The sequence below is a fragment of the Ambystoma mexicanum genome, chromosome 8 (assembly GCF_040938575.1).
Source record: "Ambystoma mexicanum isolate Mex_15411 chromosome 8, UKY_AmexF1_1, whole genome shotgun sequence".
Lineage (NCBI taxonomy): Eukaryota > Metazoa > Chordata > Amphibia > Caudata > Ambystomatidae > Ambystoma > Ambystoma mexicanum.
Window position 1 is genome coordinate 301,045,295 of NC_090929.1, and position 17,114 is coordinate 301,062,408.

General features: G+C 50.3%; 1 protein-coding gene across 14 annotated transcripts in view; it reads right to left on the reverse strand.

The window, feature by feature from the left end:
* Positions 1–17,114, reverse strand: part of EHMT1 (euchromatic histone lysine methyltransferase 1) — a 2,375,011-nt gene that overhangs the window by 1,402,568 nt on the left and 955,329 nt on the right. For all 14 annotated transcript variants that reach the window (XM_069609714.1, XM_069609713.1, XM_069609712.1 and 11 more), the window contains 3 exons: positions 8,407–8,598; positions 7,858–7,932; positions 6,916–7,036 (listed from right to left, as the gene is read on the reverse strand). In XM_069609714.1, coding sequence (XP_069465815.1) covers positions 6,916–7,036; positions 7,858–7,932; positions 8,407–8,598 — 388 coding nt within the window. The remainder of the gene's footprint in view (positions 1–6,915; positions 7,037–7,857; positions 7,933–8,406; positions 8,599–17,114) is intronic.

Here is a 17,114-nt window from a genome sequence, read left to right on the forward strand (position 1 = left end):
TGTATCGTGAGATGGCGGCCAGGTGTATCTTGATGGAAGCGTGAGCTAGTCCAGCCTTGGCCAATGACAGTAGGTACGACAATACTTGAGGGGCCTTAATCCGCAGAGGGTTAATCTTCTGTTCAGGGCACCAGACAGAGAACCTCTTCCATTTATGTCCGTAGCACTTGAGTTGAGGAGGCCCTGGCCTTTGCAAGAACCTCTCTGCAGTCAGCCGGGATGTCATACCCTCCAAACTCTAGTGCTGCAGGAGCCAGGCCTGCAAGTTCAGCGACTCCGGGTTGTGGTGAAGAATGGCGCCTCCTTCTCTGGAGAGAAGATCTGCGTCCGTCGGCAGCTTGACTGGTGTGGACGTTGACAAGTCCAGAAGGTCCGTGAACCAGATCTGTCTTGGCCACGCCGGTGCGACGAGGATCATCTTGCACCAGGACCTCTTGAGCTGGTTGATAAGCCGGAGCAGCAACGGCAGCGGAGGGAATGCATAAAGAAATAGGCCGTCCCAGGGGAACAAGAAAGCATCACCCAAGCTCCTCGGCTGGGGGAACCTGCTGGCGAACCTCCGGCACTTGGAATTTGTCGCTGTCGCAAAGAGATCGATCTGGGGTTCGCCCCATCGACGGAAGAGTCGATCCACTTGATCTTGGCGTAGTTCCCACTCGTGGCACGAGCGCAGCTCTCTGCCAAGAGCGTCGGCTATGGCGTTTTTTATTCCTGCCAGATGAAAAGGCACCAGAAACATCCCTTGGGCGACGGCCCAATGCCACAGATCCTGGGCTTCCTTGGATAGGGCAGGGGATCTGGTTCCGCCCTGCTTCCAGATGTAGAACATTGTGGTGCTGTTGTCGGTGAAGATCCTCACCACCTTGCCCTTGAGGGACGGAAGAAAAGACCTGAGGGCCCAGAACACTGCGCGGAGCTCCAAGATGTTGATGTGGAGTGACTTCTCCTCCGGGAGCCAAAAGCCTCTCGCGTGAAGATCTCCAGAGTGCGCTCCCCAACCTTCCTTGGAGGCATCCGTCGTCACAGTCACCTGGTGAGCTGGTGTCTGAAAGTCTGTGCCCGACAGATGAGCAGGTACCCCACCACCGGATCGCCTGACGGAACGTCTCGTTGAGGGATCCTGTCCTCGAAGCTGCCTGTCGACTGAACCCAGCGGGCATCGAGGAACTCTTAAGGGGCGCATCCGAAGCCTGCAAAGGTGCACCAGATAAATGCAGGAGGACATCATCCCGAGGAGGGACTTGATAGATCTTACCCTGACCATGTCTGTGGCCAGCCGACGCTGCACCTTGCCCAGAATGGTCCTGGTCCTTTCCTCCGACGGCGAGACCAGCCGCGCCACTGTGTCGAGCTTGGCACCCAGAAACAGGGCGACTTGCGACGGAACCAGGTGGGATTTTGGAAAGTTGATGGAGAATCCCAGGTCTGTGAGCAGCTGGACGGTCTTCGCAGTGTGCTCCACGGCGAGCCCCCTTGTCCTTGCCTGGATGAGCCAGTCGTCCAGGTAGGGGTAGACGTGGATGCCCTGTAGGCGCAGCCGCGCCGACACCGGTGCGAGGCACTTGGTGAACACCCTGGGTGCCGACTTCAATCCGAATGGGAGGGCCTTGAACTGGTAGTGCTGCCCTTGGACCACGAACCCGAGGAACTTTCGGTGTCTTTTTAGTACGGGGATGTGGAAGTATGCATCCTCCAAGTACAACGACGACAGGAAATCGCCCTCCTCCAGCTGTCCCAGCACATGCTGGAGGGTGACCATCTGGAACTTCTGTGCGCCTTGATGTACTCGTTCAGTCGTGGCAGGTCCAGGATGGAGCGCCATCCTCCTGTCTTCTTTTTTACGAGGAAGTACCTTGAGTAAACTCCGGAGCCCCAAAGCCTCTTTGGGACGAGCTTGATGGCACCTTTCTTGAGCATCGCCCTTCCTTCCAACAGTAGTTGAGGGACGCGATTTTCCTTCCTGGCCACGGGTGGAACGCGAGGGCACTTCTTCTGAAACTCGAGGGCGTGCCCTTGGGCCAGGGCGTCCAGCACCCAACGGTCAGTGGAGATCGACTCCCACACGCTGACTAACCTCGCCAACCGGCCTCCCACCGGGTGCTTCTGCGGGGGCCCGAGCCCACGGTCGATTCAATCTTGTTTGGAGGCTGCCTTGCCTCCTTGACCTCCCCATCGACGACGACAACGGGTACCACCCGACTTGCCGCGTCCCCTGTAGGCTTCCTGGGACGAAGATCTTGCCGCATGGCGGTGCGTGGAGGAGCGACTTGGGGATCCCTTGGAGACATCTTGTCTGCCTCTGGAGCTCCGAAAGGACGGCCGTCGTCGTTGGAGCACTCCCAGTGCCCGGGCAGTCTCTGTGTGTGTCTTGATGGCCTGACGGGACTCATCAACCGCCTTCCCAAACAGGTTGTTCCCGTCGAAGGGCATGTCCAAAACCTTGGTTTGTACGTCCTGGCGGAAATCGGTCGCCTTGAGCCAACCTCGTCGTCTCAGGCAAACGCCGTTGCCCAGGTGACGGAAAGCGGTGTCGGCAATGTCCGTTGCCACCGTGATGGCGTGGTCCGAAGCAATCTCACCTTCCTGTAGGATTTCAAGGGCCTCAGCCCTTTTGGCGTCCGGAAGGAAGTCCAACAGAGGGGCGATTTTGAACCACAACTCCCTGTCGTAGCGGGCTACGATAGCCAGGGCGTTGACCGCCTTGATAGTCGTCGCTGCGGATGAGATGTCCCGTCATCCCATTGTGTCCAGCTTCCTGCCCTCGCCGTCCGACAGGGAAGTTGATGTCGAGGCCGATGCCCCTCCCAGCTTTCTTCTTTGCCGCCGCTGAGACGACCAAATCCGGGGTAGGTTGCGCCCGAAGGCACAAGGGGGCAGTGTCGGGGACCCGGTACTTCTTCTTGTACCGGTCCCTTTTTGCCGGCGCCGTGGCAGGGTTCTTGAGGAGGGCGAGCCCCTCATCCCAGATGTCATCAAGAAGTGGTACGGCGAGGACCGTCTTCCTTTTAGCCTTGCGCCGTTGGTAAAGGAATCCTTCCTCCTTCTTCTCTTCTGGGCAGAGCTGGAAGAGCTCGAATGCCCTGGAAATCATGGCATGAAAGGATTCAATCTCGTCGGGCGGGGACGCCCGAGCAGGGGGCGACAGGGGACACGTCCCGTCGTCATCTGTACCTGTTGTAGCCGTGTCCGTGCCTGTATCATCCCCGTGGGTAGTAGACCGGGGGGAAGGCAGAGCAGGCCGCAGAGGTGGGTGAGGTGGCGTAGGATGCGTCGTCTTATGCAGTGGACTTTCCGAAGGTCCCGGCTCCGGTTCCCCCATCGGGTCTGGCTCAGGTACCTCTGTCTGGGGAGAGGGGCAACCTTGTCCTTATTGCCGAGCATGGACTGAATCGTTGACAAAATGGCCGCCGAAGTGTCCTGCGGCACCGGAAACGACGGGCGCGAGGGCTCTTGAGGAACCTCTTTGGCGACACCGTCGCTCTCGTCGTCTCATCGTCGAGATCCCTCCCCATGGGCTGGGCCTCTTCCACGACTTCGATGAGCTCTTCTTCAGAGGTCGTGTCCGTATCCACGATGGCCACCTGCCCCCCCCCCACCTTTTCCAACGAGGACTTCGTGGGGGTCTTCTCAATGGGCCTGAAAGACGACTCCCTCTGCGGTGGCAAGGAGACTCTGGGTCCTGAGGTCGCCTCCACTGGCGTAGCCTCCACTGGCTGAGCCAGGGCCGCTGCGACATCCTCAATCGAGGTCTTAGCAGGGTGAATTAAGGCCATCGTCACCTTCTGTACGCCTGGGGCCTTCACCTTGGGAGGAGGGTCCGAGCCTCGCTCCCCCTCTGCCGGAATCTTCGAGATCGACCGGGGCCTCTCCAGAAGCTTCGCCGGGTTCTCGGACTTCCTCTTACCCGAGCCAGAGCGTTGGCTCGTGGTTGATGGCGCCGGGGAGGATGCGCCCTGCCTGGCAGCCAAAGAGCCCGACCGTTCGGCACTCCCGGTGCCCGCGGACTCGCAGTGCTTGGCCTTACTTTCCAGCCAGTTGGCGAGACGGGGGTGGCGATCCTTCATGGTCCGCTCCGACATGTTCCCACAAAACGCACAGTCCTTCTCTGTGTGCGTCTTGTCCTCATGGAGACAGTAGAGGCATAACGAATGCGCGTCCTCCTTGAAAACATTCTGAAGCTGGCATCCAGGGCAGGTCCTGAACAGCTTCCCGGGCGTCGAGCTTCCTTTCTCCTGGGCCATGTCCGGGGTAGGCCTCGGAACTTCTGGAATCCTCCAAAAGCGCAACTCGACTAAATCTTCACCCTTGATGGGCGTAGAAAATTCCGAAACAGATCCCCGTTGATCGGATGTAGAAACAATGGAGCTTGAGGCTCTATATAACCGAAAAATGAGAAAAAATCTCCTGAAAAAGCGCGAAAACGCAGCAAAAGCTCGAGAGCTACAGCACGAGGACTCCCAACACTTGAACGTGCGGTATAAATCTGAGGATGGCTGCCAGAGGCGGGGCTTAGGGAGAGGGCAGTCATTGGCTGGGGGCAGTATGACCCAGAGACCAGTGATTGGTTACTACTAAGAAAGACAGATCAGAAACGAAACTGATACTGATTTTTTTCTATACCGAGGATTCCCTGCCCAATGACTGGGAATATTCATGAGCATGTGAATCCATGCCAGACCCCATGCTGGAGAAAGTATCTTCCCCAAGATGTAAAGTGCTTTAGAGGAACAATCATTTTTTCCGTGGAATACTTTTGTCTGGATAGCACAGCAAATATCTTGTTATATAATAGTTTGGCAGGATGATGAATTAAAAGTCAATGTTTTATTTCCATAACACACAACCAAATCTCTTACTTTAAAGCAACTGTAAAGCATCGGTTTCTTTCCCAGTTTACTCGCCAGCCAGGATTAATTCCCACTTCACACAACGCTGTTGAAGGATGAAAATAAAAAGAAATTCTCATCTACTAGTGGCAATTTTTGTTCCAAGCTTCTCCACATCTCTGATGATTTGTACAATGTTTGTCTTTCTTTATAGTCTCTTGGCTGGTGGCAATGTGGGTTACAGATTTCCACAAACTGATATTTCACTATAGAAGAATTGCGCAATTTTTCCTTCGGCTATACTTGTTCGGTATTCAAAATCTGCTTTTCGTTCCAATTGACAATTTCGGGGCACCCCGGGGTTACCTTTGCTGTTAGGCCAACTGACTTTTTCTCTGGCATCTCCATATCGTGTTGGGCTGCTGCAGTGCAGTGTTACTGCAGTCGGGACTTCGAAACACTGTCAAGCCCCCTCCAGCTCCGCTGTCAGCCTACCTCTCCGCTGGTAAAGTTGCTGCTCTTCGGGATGTTGGTTACAGCTCTTCTGTGGCTGTCTTCGACTGTGTGGCACGTCCTTGGAGCTCTACTGGCTACGTTGGTCTCCTGACACTCCGGAGCACCCCCACCGCCTGCCACTTGGGAGTACCTCTTCCCTTCAGCTGGGCTGCCTTCAACGCCTCTGCCTTCTTCCACGATTCTGCAGCGCCACACAAGGGCTCAACTCCTGTGGGTCATTTCCAGCTTTAAATGTCCTGCTTGGATGATGGAAACAATTACCCTTTGTGCACTTTTGATCATCAACTGTGTTCCTCTTCCTCGTCCCAGTCCCATAAGCATTATAGGTCTTGAGGTCCATAATTTACTCTTTTCAAAGTCACTTTGCCTCAATTGTTGATAGATTTTAATTTACTAGCACCAAAAGATGTTACAGCAATAATAGGTGCAGTAATAATGGGTTTACGATTCTTACCCAAAGCAGAACCATTACAATTAGGGGACATTACATGAGAATTAGAGATCCCTAAAGAGGACAACTTATTCTGTTTAGGGGGGGAATCTTATATACTGTTCTTTGGGTTTGCCAATATATAGTCTGGAATGATAGGATCCTCTTAAGAAGAATACTGCATCCCTCCCAAGGGAGTCACCACTTCGCCCTACAGCCATCTCCTCCCATGCGATCCTCCGTCATACCACCTCCCACAGGGTCAGGATCAGGTGGCAGCCGTCTTCCCCTGGCCACATGGGATCAGTGATGACTCTGCAGGATTTATCACAACACCTACCCCAAAACTGCTCTTTGCGGCATTGGTGGAAGGCAGAAAGAAGCCCTGTGCATGACTGGATAAAGGAGTACACGCCTGGAAAGTAATGTCGGCCCAGCAGTAGAGAGGCAAAAAAAGGACCATGTGTCCAAATGCATCTGTGTATTCCAAAAGCTGCTGAATTCTTAAGTGTTGTCGGGAAAAAATACTGAAGAACAAGCCAATGGGGTTTGGCTTTGGTAAAATACTTGTTTGCAGAAAGTGCATTGCTTGAAGCTCTGCAATGAAAATACAACGCTGATGAAAAGTACAGAGGAAAAGTTTGGACGAAGCTTTAGAGGATGAAGATTAACGGTGCTCGTTCTAGCAAAACAAACCCATTCCGCTGTGGGAGTAAAAAAAAAAAACAAACTCAGGTCTCACCATGTGAGGGGCTGAAATAGAGTGTTTGAATTACAAGCTCAGTCTCTCTAACCAATGCACACATTATTTTCAAGCTTTGCACAGCACACTAGTCCCACCCCCCTATGGGCCAAAAGTCTAAGAAGTTAGGTTTGCTTCCTGTGACAACAATTTACAGATCCCCTATTCAAATCCACTCTCCAAGAATCCATAATTTTAAAAATGGTCACATGCAATACAAACAAAAGTTTGATAAGTAAGTTAAAGTAGCACCCTTCATATGAATAATACTTAGAATTTATACCCCGCTGTATCACCTGCCAAAAGTAAACTGCTGCACATCGAGACAAAATGTACTCCAATATTTCATTTACACCCATCTGCAGAGCCACTCCCTTGAAAAATAAAAAAAGCAAAATTACCCAAGAGAGATCCAGGCTTCCTTTTATTCCGCCTTCGGCGCTTTCTTGCGGGTTTCAGCCATGGACAATCTAGCTTGGCTTTCTTCTTCTGTAGCTTCTTCTGCATACTTGATTCAGAACTCTGGAGAACCCAAAGAGTCGATTAGCTACTGTGTACCAGCATGCCAGCAACTAGAGTCAAAGTCATCACCAATCAACAGAATTAGGGCATCAAATGATTCCCACAGAGAGACAGTTACATCTTGGATTGCCATTACAGCTACATTCTGGCTTTTGATGCGTTTAACCCATTTAGGGACAAGCAATACAAATATACATCATGAAGAATTCAAAAGAAAACGTATTTCCCCAATTACTCAATTGTGCCATCAATGAAACATTACTGATGGTCAGTTGATTGTTCTGCTTCAGAAAAATTTAAAAACATGTACCCTAAACAGATTTTCAAATCCATCGAAGACAGAAAAACACTTGCACTAGCCGTGAAACATGTCAAATAACCTGTGTGTTATGAAACACATTTCCAATATTAATTGCATTAATTCAGTGATCAAAATAGGGAGCAGGAGATGAAAGCAGCGCCTGGGTATTCAGCATCACCCAGTAAGCAGGAGCTACCTCTGGAAGCCTGGAGCTATCATTATGCAACACACTGCAAATTAAATAGTACATGTTTTAAAATGTTCTCTGGATGTGTCCAAATGCTCATTTAAACATATGGATAGGTTTGAATTGCACCAGTTTGTTTGTGGAGTCAAATGTATCTCCTGATGCTTTCAAGGCAACCAGGCTCGACTAGGTTATAACCAGGAACTAAATAGCTCCCAGCAATTTTCAAACTCTGAGAATTAATGAAAATGTATTTTGCCTAGTATATTTTTACAACTTTGCTTTAAGCAAATATGGCGAAAGAGAAGACATTGTTTTCCAGTTCAAACACACCAAGTCAGATTCATCCCCATCGTCTTCTTCCTCTCCAGAGTCTCCAGAGTCATCTTCAGTGTCCAAGTCTCCCAGCTGCAGTTGGCAAGAGGAAAGGAAATGAGTGAATGACCCATCACAAGTTCAAAGTAATTGCAGGAAACTACAGATATAGTAGAACATAAAACCTTCCCACTAGACTACCAGCTAGGCACAGTTGCATTTGGTCAATGGCCAGCACCAAGAATTGCCTTCACGCTTTTAATCCATATCAGCAGACATTGAGGGATCACAAAAACAACCACCATTTATCGTTCAATCTCCACGCCATGATGTGCTGGCAGAAACCATAGAACAAACCATAGTCCACTAAATATTTAACCACCCAGCACCCAATTGATGCCAAGCACTTACCACATGACAACCATACACCACAAAACAATCGTGCCAACTTGTCTACAGTCTAACCAGAAAGCAACAACAAAAGAAAACAGCTTCCTAGCCATTACATAGCTAATGATGTTTGATTGTGCTACAATTTATCTAACCAATACAAATATGTTCATGTACCTTTTTAGTACTGCTGTCTGGACCCAACATGACTTCAGTGGAGGGTCGGCTATGATCAGTTGAGAATGAAGTGGGTTGCTCAGATGCATGGTCATACTCTTCTTCCAGCTCTTCCGACTCATCATCGTCTGAATACATCTCTACACTCTCCCCATTCACATGAGGGCTTGAAGTTACAGGATCCTTTTCAATCTGCAATGTAAGGATATGTTCACTAAGGAAAAATGTCAACTTGTCCCAAAGGCTAACCTAGACAGAAGAAAACAGGCAACGAAAAGGTAGTACAAACTGCATTTGTTTAATTTGTTTAATACACATCAAGAGTGTGTGCTTGGATATTTATTTTTCCAAACTATACACCAATTGGATCAATAGAATCTCATGCAGTTGAAGCAGTCTCAAGACCACATTTGATAGGGTTTAGGACAGTCTATGGAACACTTTGCATCAGCTAAATATAGCTGAACAGTTCAGTTTTATCAGTCAAAACAACTTAAATTATAGTACAACACAAATAGAATTCCTAGATGAAGAAAACTACAGACACCAATGTTTTATAAAAAATAAATTTAAAAAAACGCAGTGGTAACTATTTTCCATGCTTACTCATTCCATCCAACTAGCAATATTCCAAATACATCATATTTATCATTTAAGAGAATTAAAGGAAACACACTGCATCTAAGGGCACTGCCCTGCTGTTGTGTGCTGTTGGCCATTGGGCGGCTTGCGCTAGCCGGTGTCTCATTGGGTCTGGAGACTCCGCCCCCTGGAGGACAAAGAAGAGCTCAAAACGCACAGCAGGCCAACCTTGCATCCAAGGACGCTGAACTGCTGTGTGCTGTTGGGGCTTCAGGGAGCAAAGGTATTCTTGCTATACTGGTCCATACTGTTTTGCATCCCTGGTAGTTCGAGCGGAGCACGAGGGGAGTTGAGGCACAGCTTTTTAACTTTAGGTCAGGAGCTGGTGAGCATATATTTTCCAGATTGAGTTCATCAAGCATTGTTAGCTTTTATTTATTAAGGGGGAAGAACTATGGCATTCAATAAGCTGATAATTGACTTTGGAATTACCAGCCTACATTTTATTAATGCCAGCACGTCACGCAGAAACTACATATCTATTAAGTGGCAGGCAGGATGCAACTTATTGCTTGCAGTGCATTTTCGTATCTTTGCTACTAGGCATGAGCGCTGGCTCAGCCAGATGATAGATTCTTATATATTATATTGCATTGTCTCCACTGACACGGAGTGTCCCTCGTGTTTTTATTGTCAATGTGAGGAATCTAAGAGCGTACTCGCTTCCTTCCCCAAAATGTCCTACACTCATGTGGCAAGCCGCCATTGCTCTTGGGTCCTGACCATGGGGGTGGCTATGCGAGGGAGGATCACCTGGGGGGAGGAGACTTGGGTAGTGGAGATGAGGCACCCTTCGGTGAGGCATGGTATCCCCCCCATTCCCCTTTCACAATGAGCCCACTGCCCCGAAGCCTTTATATTCTATTGTCAATCCTTTCCCTAATTTTTCCCCTAAGCATAGACACCAGTTTGGTACTGGGACGAGGAAGAGACCAACTAGAGAAGCACATCCTCCCTTTATTGACACAGCAAGAGTAATGCAGGACTCCCAATTCAGCCTTACTGGATCAACCTGGCAGAACTTTAAAAGCAGGAAGTACGGCCAAAATTGAGTCCGCTAGTAGCAGGTTTACGGACTGCTGGACAAGAGCATACCCCTCATGAAAGGCTGTGTGGCAAGCAGAGCGCTCGAGAACTCCTGGAAGATGCAGAGTGTATGCAGCTGGAAGCGAGGTTGAAGGAAGCTGGAGGCCGGTGGCGAACCACGGAAAGGAAACCAGTGTGAGCAGGCGAAGCTGCAGTGTGAGGGCCGAGCTGCGAGAGAGGCATCAGTGGGTTGAGCGAAGCCACAGAGCCGCTGGGTAGACAGAGCATGAGAGAGAGCTTGTGGAGTTGGGAGACCTCGCTGGAACACTAAGCTCAGACCGGTGAGTCAACCGAGAAATGGGGGACACGGAGACAGCAGGCAAGCACACAGTCATTAATGAATACCGATCTGAATAAAAGCAAGTTTGTGGAACTTCATGATAAAAAGGAACTGTGTAACTTGAGTTAACAAGCATTGGCAAAAGGCCGGAGAGCATATGAAAGTGCAACAAGTGAATGGTGGCCAAACAAGCAAAGAATAAGCAGCATGAGGATGTGAAATGAGAATGAATCACGCACCACTGTAGGGCTGAAGCCGTGTCATCGTGCCTGCGAAGAAGCAGCAAGTAAGGTGCGTCAGTCGCAAGACCTGTAATGGGTGGACCGTGTGGTCAGACAACTGTGCCTAAACCGAGTGCACACACCTATGGAAAGGCCACTGAAAGCACCCACAAAGAAGCTTGTATTTGAATAGCAAGACACTCTTGTTATCTGAAATTAAGGAACTGAACTATATGAAATTGGTGAAAGGTGGCCAAATCAGAAGAGCTGGAAGTGTTGCAAGGAATTGTGGCGTTTTGCAAAGTTGAAAGCCTTGAACTCTTGGGGAAGGAAACCCCTGTGCATTGCACACTATTTTGAACTTGGGGAAGGGAAACCCTTTTGCAAACCAAGAGCTGAAAGAAGCTCTGAACTTTTATTTGAACACTACTTATTTTGAGTTGACATCACTGCACGTTGTATACACAAAGTTGTGAGGGAAAGTATCGGTTTTGGACACAGACATACATTTACTGTGTACTTCATGACAGACTATACTTAGCTTCCCTTTAGGTAGGGAAATCCCATCTTAGCATAGGGTAAATTAGGCCTTTTTCAAACCCGCCTTTTGAGCTTATAAAAGTTGATAGCCAAACTTGAGTCACTTTACTAGTGTCTACTTCATGATCCCTTCAAATGCAGTAACAAGATTTGAACTATTAGGCTCCTAAGGTAGACACTGGAAAGGTGGGGTGGGTGGGGAGTGGTCAGACTCTGGTCTCCCCTTCAGCCGTCAGGTGTTCCCCCTGTGATTGGATACTGCTGAACACACAGGAATCTTGTAGTCTGTTATATTAATTGAAACAACTGGGCTTTACAGAGCTTGGCATCACTGCTGTGTAGATATGAATTGCAATAATCAGATAAATTGTATGTGTTAAGGTATATTAAGACCCATTAATGTCACGTGTCAAATTGCAAATATATACCTGTGATTTGTACAGCTCTAAATCTAAGGCAAGCCAAATATGCTATCCGTTTTGACTGCATCTCCTTTCGCCACGTTAAAATATAAAAGTCATTATTAAACCCTTTCAAATTACATGATAAAACAAAACCTGTTCATTGCAAGTTAGATTAGAGGGTGCTGGCCTAAAGCCATAATAGCTTTATTTGCAAAAAAGGTAGTGTAACTACATAAAGGGCTCAGTTTTCTCTTATATGAAAATAAGAATCATTTTGTTAAAGCATTGCGTCCTGCTCTGCTAAAATAAACTTGCTTTTCAACTTACCCGTTATTGTCTCACTTCTTTACAAAAACAATGTGACATTTTAAAAACATGGCAAAGATCTAGTTAAGTACAAAGTGTATTTTGAGAGGCTTCATTACACACTGTAACCTAAGCTTGTTTCCATTCTCACACATAGCATGGCTTTGTAAATTGTGAAATGCTCAGTTTTAAAAATTGCCACTTTAAAAGATCCAAGCAGTTACTATGTCATCTGCTACTTCATTGAAGCCAAGCAGTAATGCTAAAGAGGCTGATGTTGGAATGGAAGGGGGTGGGTGGGTAACTTTGGCAATCCCATTGGCAAGCCAGAATGATGAACTTCATCCCTTTGAAATCCCTAAATTGAACATCCAAGTTGGAGACACATGGAAACTCAACCAGTGGGAATGGTAGTGTGGACAATGAACAACACAATCTGAAATATAATGTACCCATACCCGCAAGGTTTGACGTACTTGGCGCTGATAACTTTAACGGCACAAGAGACAGTAACACAGCATGTGCAAAACCAGATAGTACTGCGACAAATGTTTGTGAATCAGGATCGTCTGTCCAGATTGGCACGGAGACTCATGATTGAATATTGGAAAATAGGTTGACAGATTGTATTTTCGTCCTATATGATGGCCACAAGGAAGAGATTAACCTGGCCGCAAGGGAGTTGATGGTGCTCTTGAATAAGGTTTACTTTGAGGTAGTGTATATGAAAAACACACTCTGATTTTTAACAGGCTAATTGCAAGTCGGTTAGTACCCAGACAGGTCCCCGACAGATCCGGTTCCTGCAAACGGCGATAGCCCAGTTAATCCAACAATTCGGTCTAAAACAATAGTTCCTGTAAATTACATGCAGAGGATACAAATTATATCAACCACCACCAAATCGAGCATTAATCGGTAGTGTCAGCCAAGTACTCTTACGTCCCCTCCCCTTTCATCCATACTGCATGGGCGTCCCTTCCAAGAGACGGAAGACGGAACCTTTTTCACCAGAAAAAACCTTCCCTCTTCAATTTAGAGGCGTGCGGGGGTGCAGCACAGGGAGCATGCGCTGCCCTGACAATGCCCTCTGGCGCCACACCTCAGTCTCCTTTTCAGCATCGATAGGAACGGGCCGAATGCAGCAGCACTCCTCGTTTGGCTTCGGCCATGTAATTCCACGCGCAGATACTTCTCTTTTTTTGTCTTATTATTCAGGTACTCGGTCCTCCGGCATCAAGCTCCTCCCTGGCGCATGTCGACTTCCACAGGGTTCAGCAAGTGTCCATCCTGCAACAGGCTCTTCCCAACTTCAAACCCCCACGCCCTAGGCTTACGTTGCCTTGGCCCAGAGCACGGTTGGCAAGCTTGTACAGCGTGTGGCTCGCTGTCATCGAAAGCGCTGAAGAACAGACTAGTCAGGTGGAGGGAGCACATCGAGCCAGGTCCAAGGTAGGGCCGCTATTTTCCATCGCACCCTGCAAAAGAGACTCCTTCCCAAGGACACTCCCGCGCAGGAGGGACCGTACAGGTCCTTGTACCAGCACGAACACTGAGGCTGCTGCAGCTAACGGCCTTCGGGCCGAGGGATCCTTGCGGTGTTCGTGTTGACGCAACAAAAGGTTCTTGTACCGGGATTGTCATCCGAGGGGCTCTGCCCTTGTATCGGGAATATGGCCGAGGGGCTACGCCCTAGCACCGGCAATACATCCGAGGTGGGCCTAAACGCAGCTCTACCGACCCCTGGGTCGAGGGTGTCACACCTTCCGGGCCTAGGCCCGCGGAGCAGGGTAGGCCTCGTGATCCACACACAAGAGTCCTGGAGGAGGTTGGGCAAAACATCACAGGCACATGGCAGGCATCTCGCACCAGACGGAGGCACCCGTCCGATGCCATTCCAGGAGTTTGGTGAAGAACGAGTGTCAAGGTGGGACTGGCGTCAACCAGGTACGTGGCCTACAGCCTATCCTTTTTATGCGCAGGGCAGTTTCCAACTGCGTCCATACGGGCAGGGTATACAGCGGCTCCAGCAGTTCCTGGCTACCCAGTCAGTACCCCCTGCCACGGCCAGTGAAGAGGGGTTCTTCGAGCGGTTCCTCGTGCTCATGAAATCACCTTGGATGGGGGTTAACCTCAAGGACGCCATCAGGGAGGTCCTCCAGGGTATGCTAGCTTAACCACAAGCGCCTCCGCCAGCGCCCCGACGCAGCCTCCAGCTACCCAGACGAGACTGCAGCCGGTTACGTACCAGCCTCGGGTCGTGGTCCCTGTACCCCAGCTTCCGGCTCCAACTACTCCTACACCTACACAGGATCCCACTGATCCACAGGATACAGGCGAGGAGGAGGATCCAGACACATCATCCTCAGCCAGGGCCTTCCACGAATGTCTGGAGGGGCTGGCGGACTATCTGGGCCTACTCCAACCAGAGGTCGAGCAGCCGGCAGAGGGGGTTCTGACTGAAGTCCTCACACAACACCCCTCTGCCAAAACAGGGATTACACTGCAAACCGATGTAGTCTACCTGGCCAAGAAGGGTTGGCTCAAGCCGCACTCGGCCCAGTGGGTCAATCAACACCTGGACCTCAAGTACAGACAGATGGAAGTGGATACACTCTTGCTCTCGGCCCATCCTCAGCCACACTCCTCTGTGATCGCTGAGGCATCACTATACTCCAAGCCTCAGTCGTCCTCAGCCTCCTCCTCTGCGGCGCTGCGAGGCAAGGAGGAGACGACCTTGGAGGCGTATGGGAAGAAGCTCTATTCCAACGTGTCCTTACATCTTCGTCAGGCCAAAGCTGATGCCATGCTGGATGCTGCCAACCAATGCTTATGGTGGGAATTTGCAGACTTCCTACGAGAACTCCCTACAAGCTGGTGGCGCATGACATCATGGAATCCTGCGTGGCCCATATTCACCCCTCTGGCCGTGCCATTTGTATCACCATGGGTATGAGAAGGACGGGCTGGCTCCGGGCAACCAAGTTCAACCTGGATTTCCAGGAACGCATATTAGATCTACTGTTCAAAGGGGGGGGGCCTTCAAATGGTGAAGTCTTTATCCATCCTAACAAAGACCACCCCAAAGTCGTACACCCAGTCTCAGCAGAGCTCCAACAGGGGGTGTATGTACGGAGGGTTCAGTGGCTTCCAGGAGCAGAGATCCAGGCAGTTGGACTGCTCACTGTGTCAGAACCAGCGCAAGCAACAAAAAGAGGGGGGGGGGTAAGGGCTTTTTCCAGTCCCCCTCCTCTGCAACAGCCTCTGAGGGAAAGAAGGTATGAGAAGCCCCTTTGGGTCCAAGTGTCTCCAGATCCCAGCCTCTCCTACCTTCTCCCCTCCCACAGGTTGGGTCACCAGTTCTTTTGGCAGAGATCCGGTTGCTCGTAGAGAGCCAGGCAGTGGAGGAAGTCCCAGCCTCCCAGCGAGGCTTCGGCTTTTATTCCAGGATTTGCGCCATTCAGAAGAACCTCCAGGCGGACCTGAGAGTTGAGCTGGACCTTTCTACCCTCAGACTCTCCTTACACCTACAAAAATTCAAAGATGGTTACGCCAGCTTTTAAAGCGGAGACATTGTGCAGTGGAGACTGGATGTGCTCCCTGGATCTGAAGGACGTGTATCTGCACGTCCCGATTTGGCAGCATCATCGTTCTTTCCTACGGTTCATGGGCTACCATTTTCAATACAAGGTCCTTCTTTTTGGCCTCAACTCAGCCCCCAGGGTCTTTACCAGGCTCATAGATACAGTGGCTGCCCTCCTCAGAGCGCAGGGCCTCCATATCTACCCATACCTAGGCGACTTACTCGTCAGGGTACATCTCCGGAAGCGGTTCACCGCTCTTCCCATGTCCTTATGAATACACTGCACTGGGCTTCTCACTCAATCTCAAGTCGTCGCAGCTGCAGCCGATGCAGACTGACATTCTTGGGTCTCATCTGGGACACGTGCTCTGAGAAGGTATGTCCGTCGGACAAGATCTCGGCCATCAAGAAGGCCACCACCCACTTCCTCAGCAGACCGGTGACCTCGGCAGGATGGTACCAGCATCTCCTAGTTCTCTTGGCGGCAGTCCTATTAGACGTTCCACACATGAGATTGAGGAGGATTCAGCTGCAATTTGCGGCCTCATGGAACCAGGAGCGGGGCTCTCAGATTATCACTGTTCCTCCATCTGTCCACTCGGACCTAACAGTGGTCCAGGGACTGCAACCTACGGAGGGGCAAGCCCTTTCGGCCGCCCACCCCGCAGGTCACCATCACCACAGACTCCTCGCCGAGGGTTGGGAAGCCAGCCTGGACGATCTCTTGGTCCACAGTACCTGGACTCAACAGGAGCAGGAATACCACATCAATTGGTTAGAACTGAACGCCATCTGGCTAGCGCTCAAAGCATTCCTACCACTTCTCAATGGCAGGGTTGTCCTCATCCAGACAGACAACTCGACCAGCATGTACTATGTCAACAAGCAGGGAGGCACCAGATCCTCTCCTCTGTGCAGACTGGCAATCAGCATGTGGGAGTGGGCCCTGGAAAATGACTTTTACTTCACGGCAGTCCACCTCCCAGGGGAATCAGACCTGGTAGCGGACAGGTTTAGCAGGTTGGGAGCTGACAGTTCTGAGTGGCAGCTAAATGACCTCGTTATTCATGAGATCTTCAACAGGTGGGGTCATCCCCAGGTGGACCTCTTTGCCACCTAGCACAACAAGTGCCCTCAGTTCGCCTCCTGGCAGGGACAGTGCTCCAGCTCCCTGGGTGACGCATTTCGGCTCCAGTGGAACGGCATGACGGCTTACGCCTTCCCTCCCACTCTGCTGATTCATAGAGTGATTTGCAAGATCAAGGAGTCTCGCCAGCTCAACATCATTCTAATGGCTCCCTGGTGGCCGGCCAGGGCATGGTTTTCTGTGCTGCTCAGCCTCTCAGAGAGACATCCGTTTCAACTCCCGACGGGCCCAGCACAACTTCTGGCGCAGCAGGAGGTCATCCACCCCGCGCCACAGGAGCTAGCCCTCAAAGCATGGTGTCTGAGCAGGTAACGCTGCAGCACCTCAGCCTCTCCCAGGCTAACCTGGAAATCATACAGGGCACAAGGAGCAAGGCTTCCAGGGACCAGTATAAATTTAAATGGACCAGGTTCTGCCACTGGGCAGACACCAAGCAGATCGACACCCTGGCATGTACTTTGGACGACATGCTCTCCTTCTCGGCTCACCTTGCCCACTC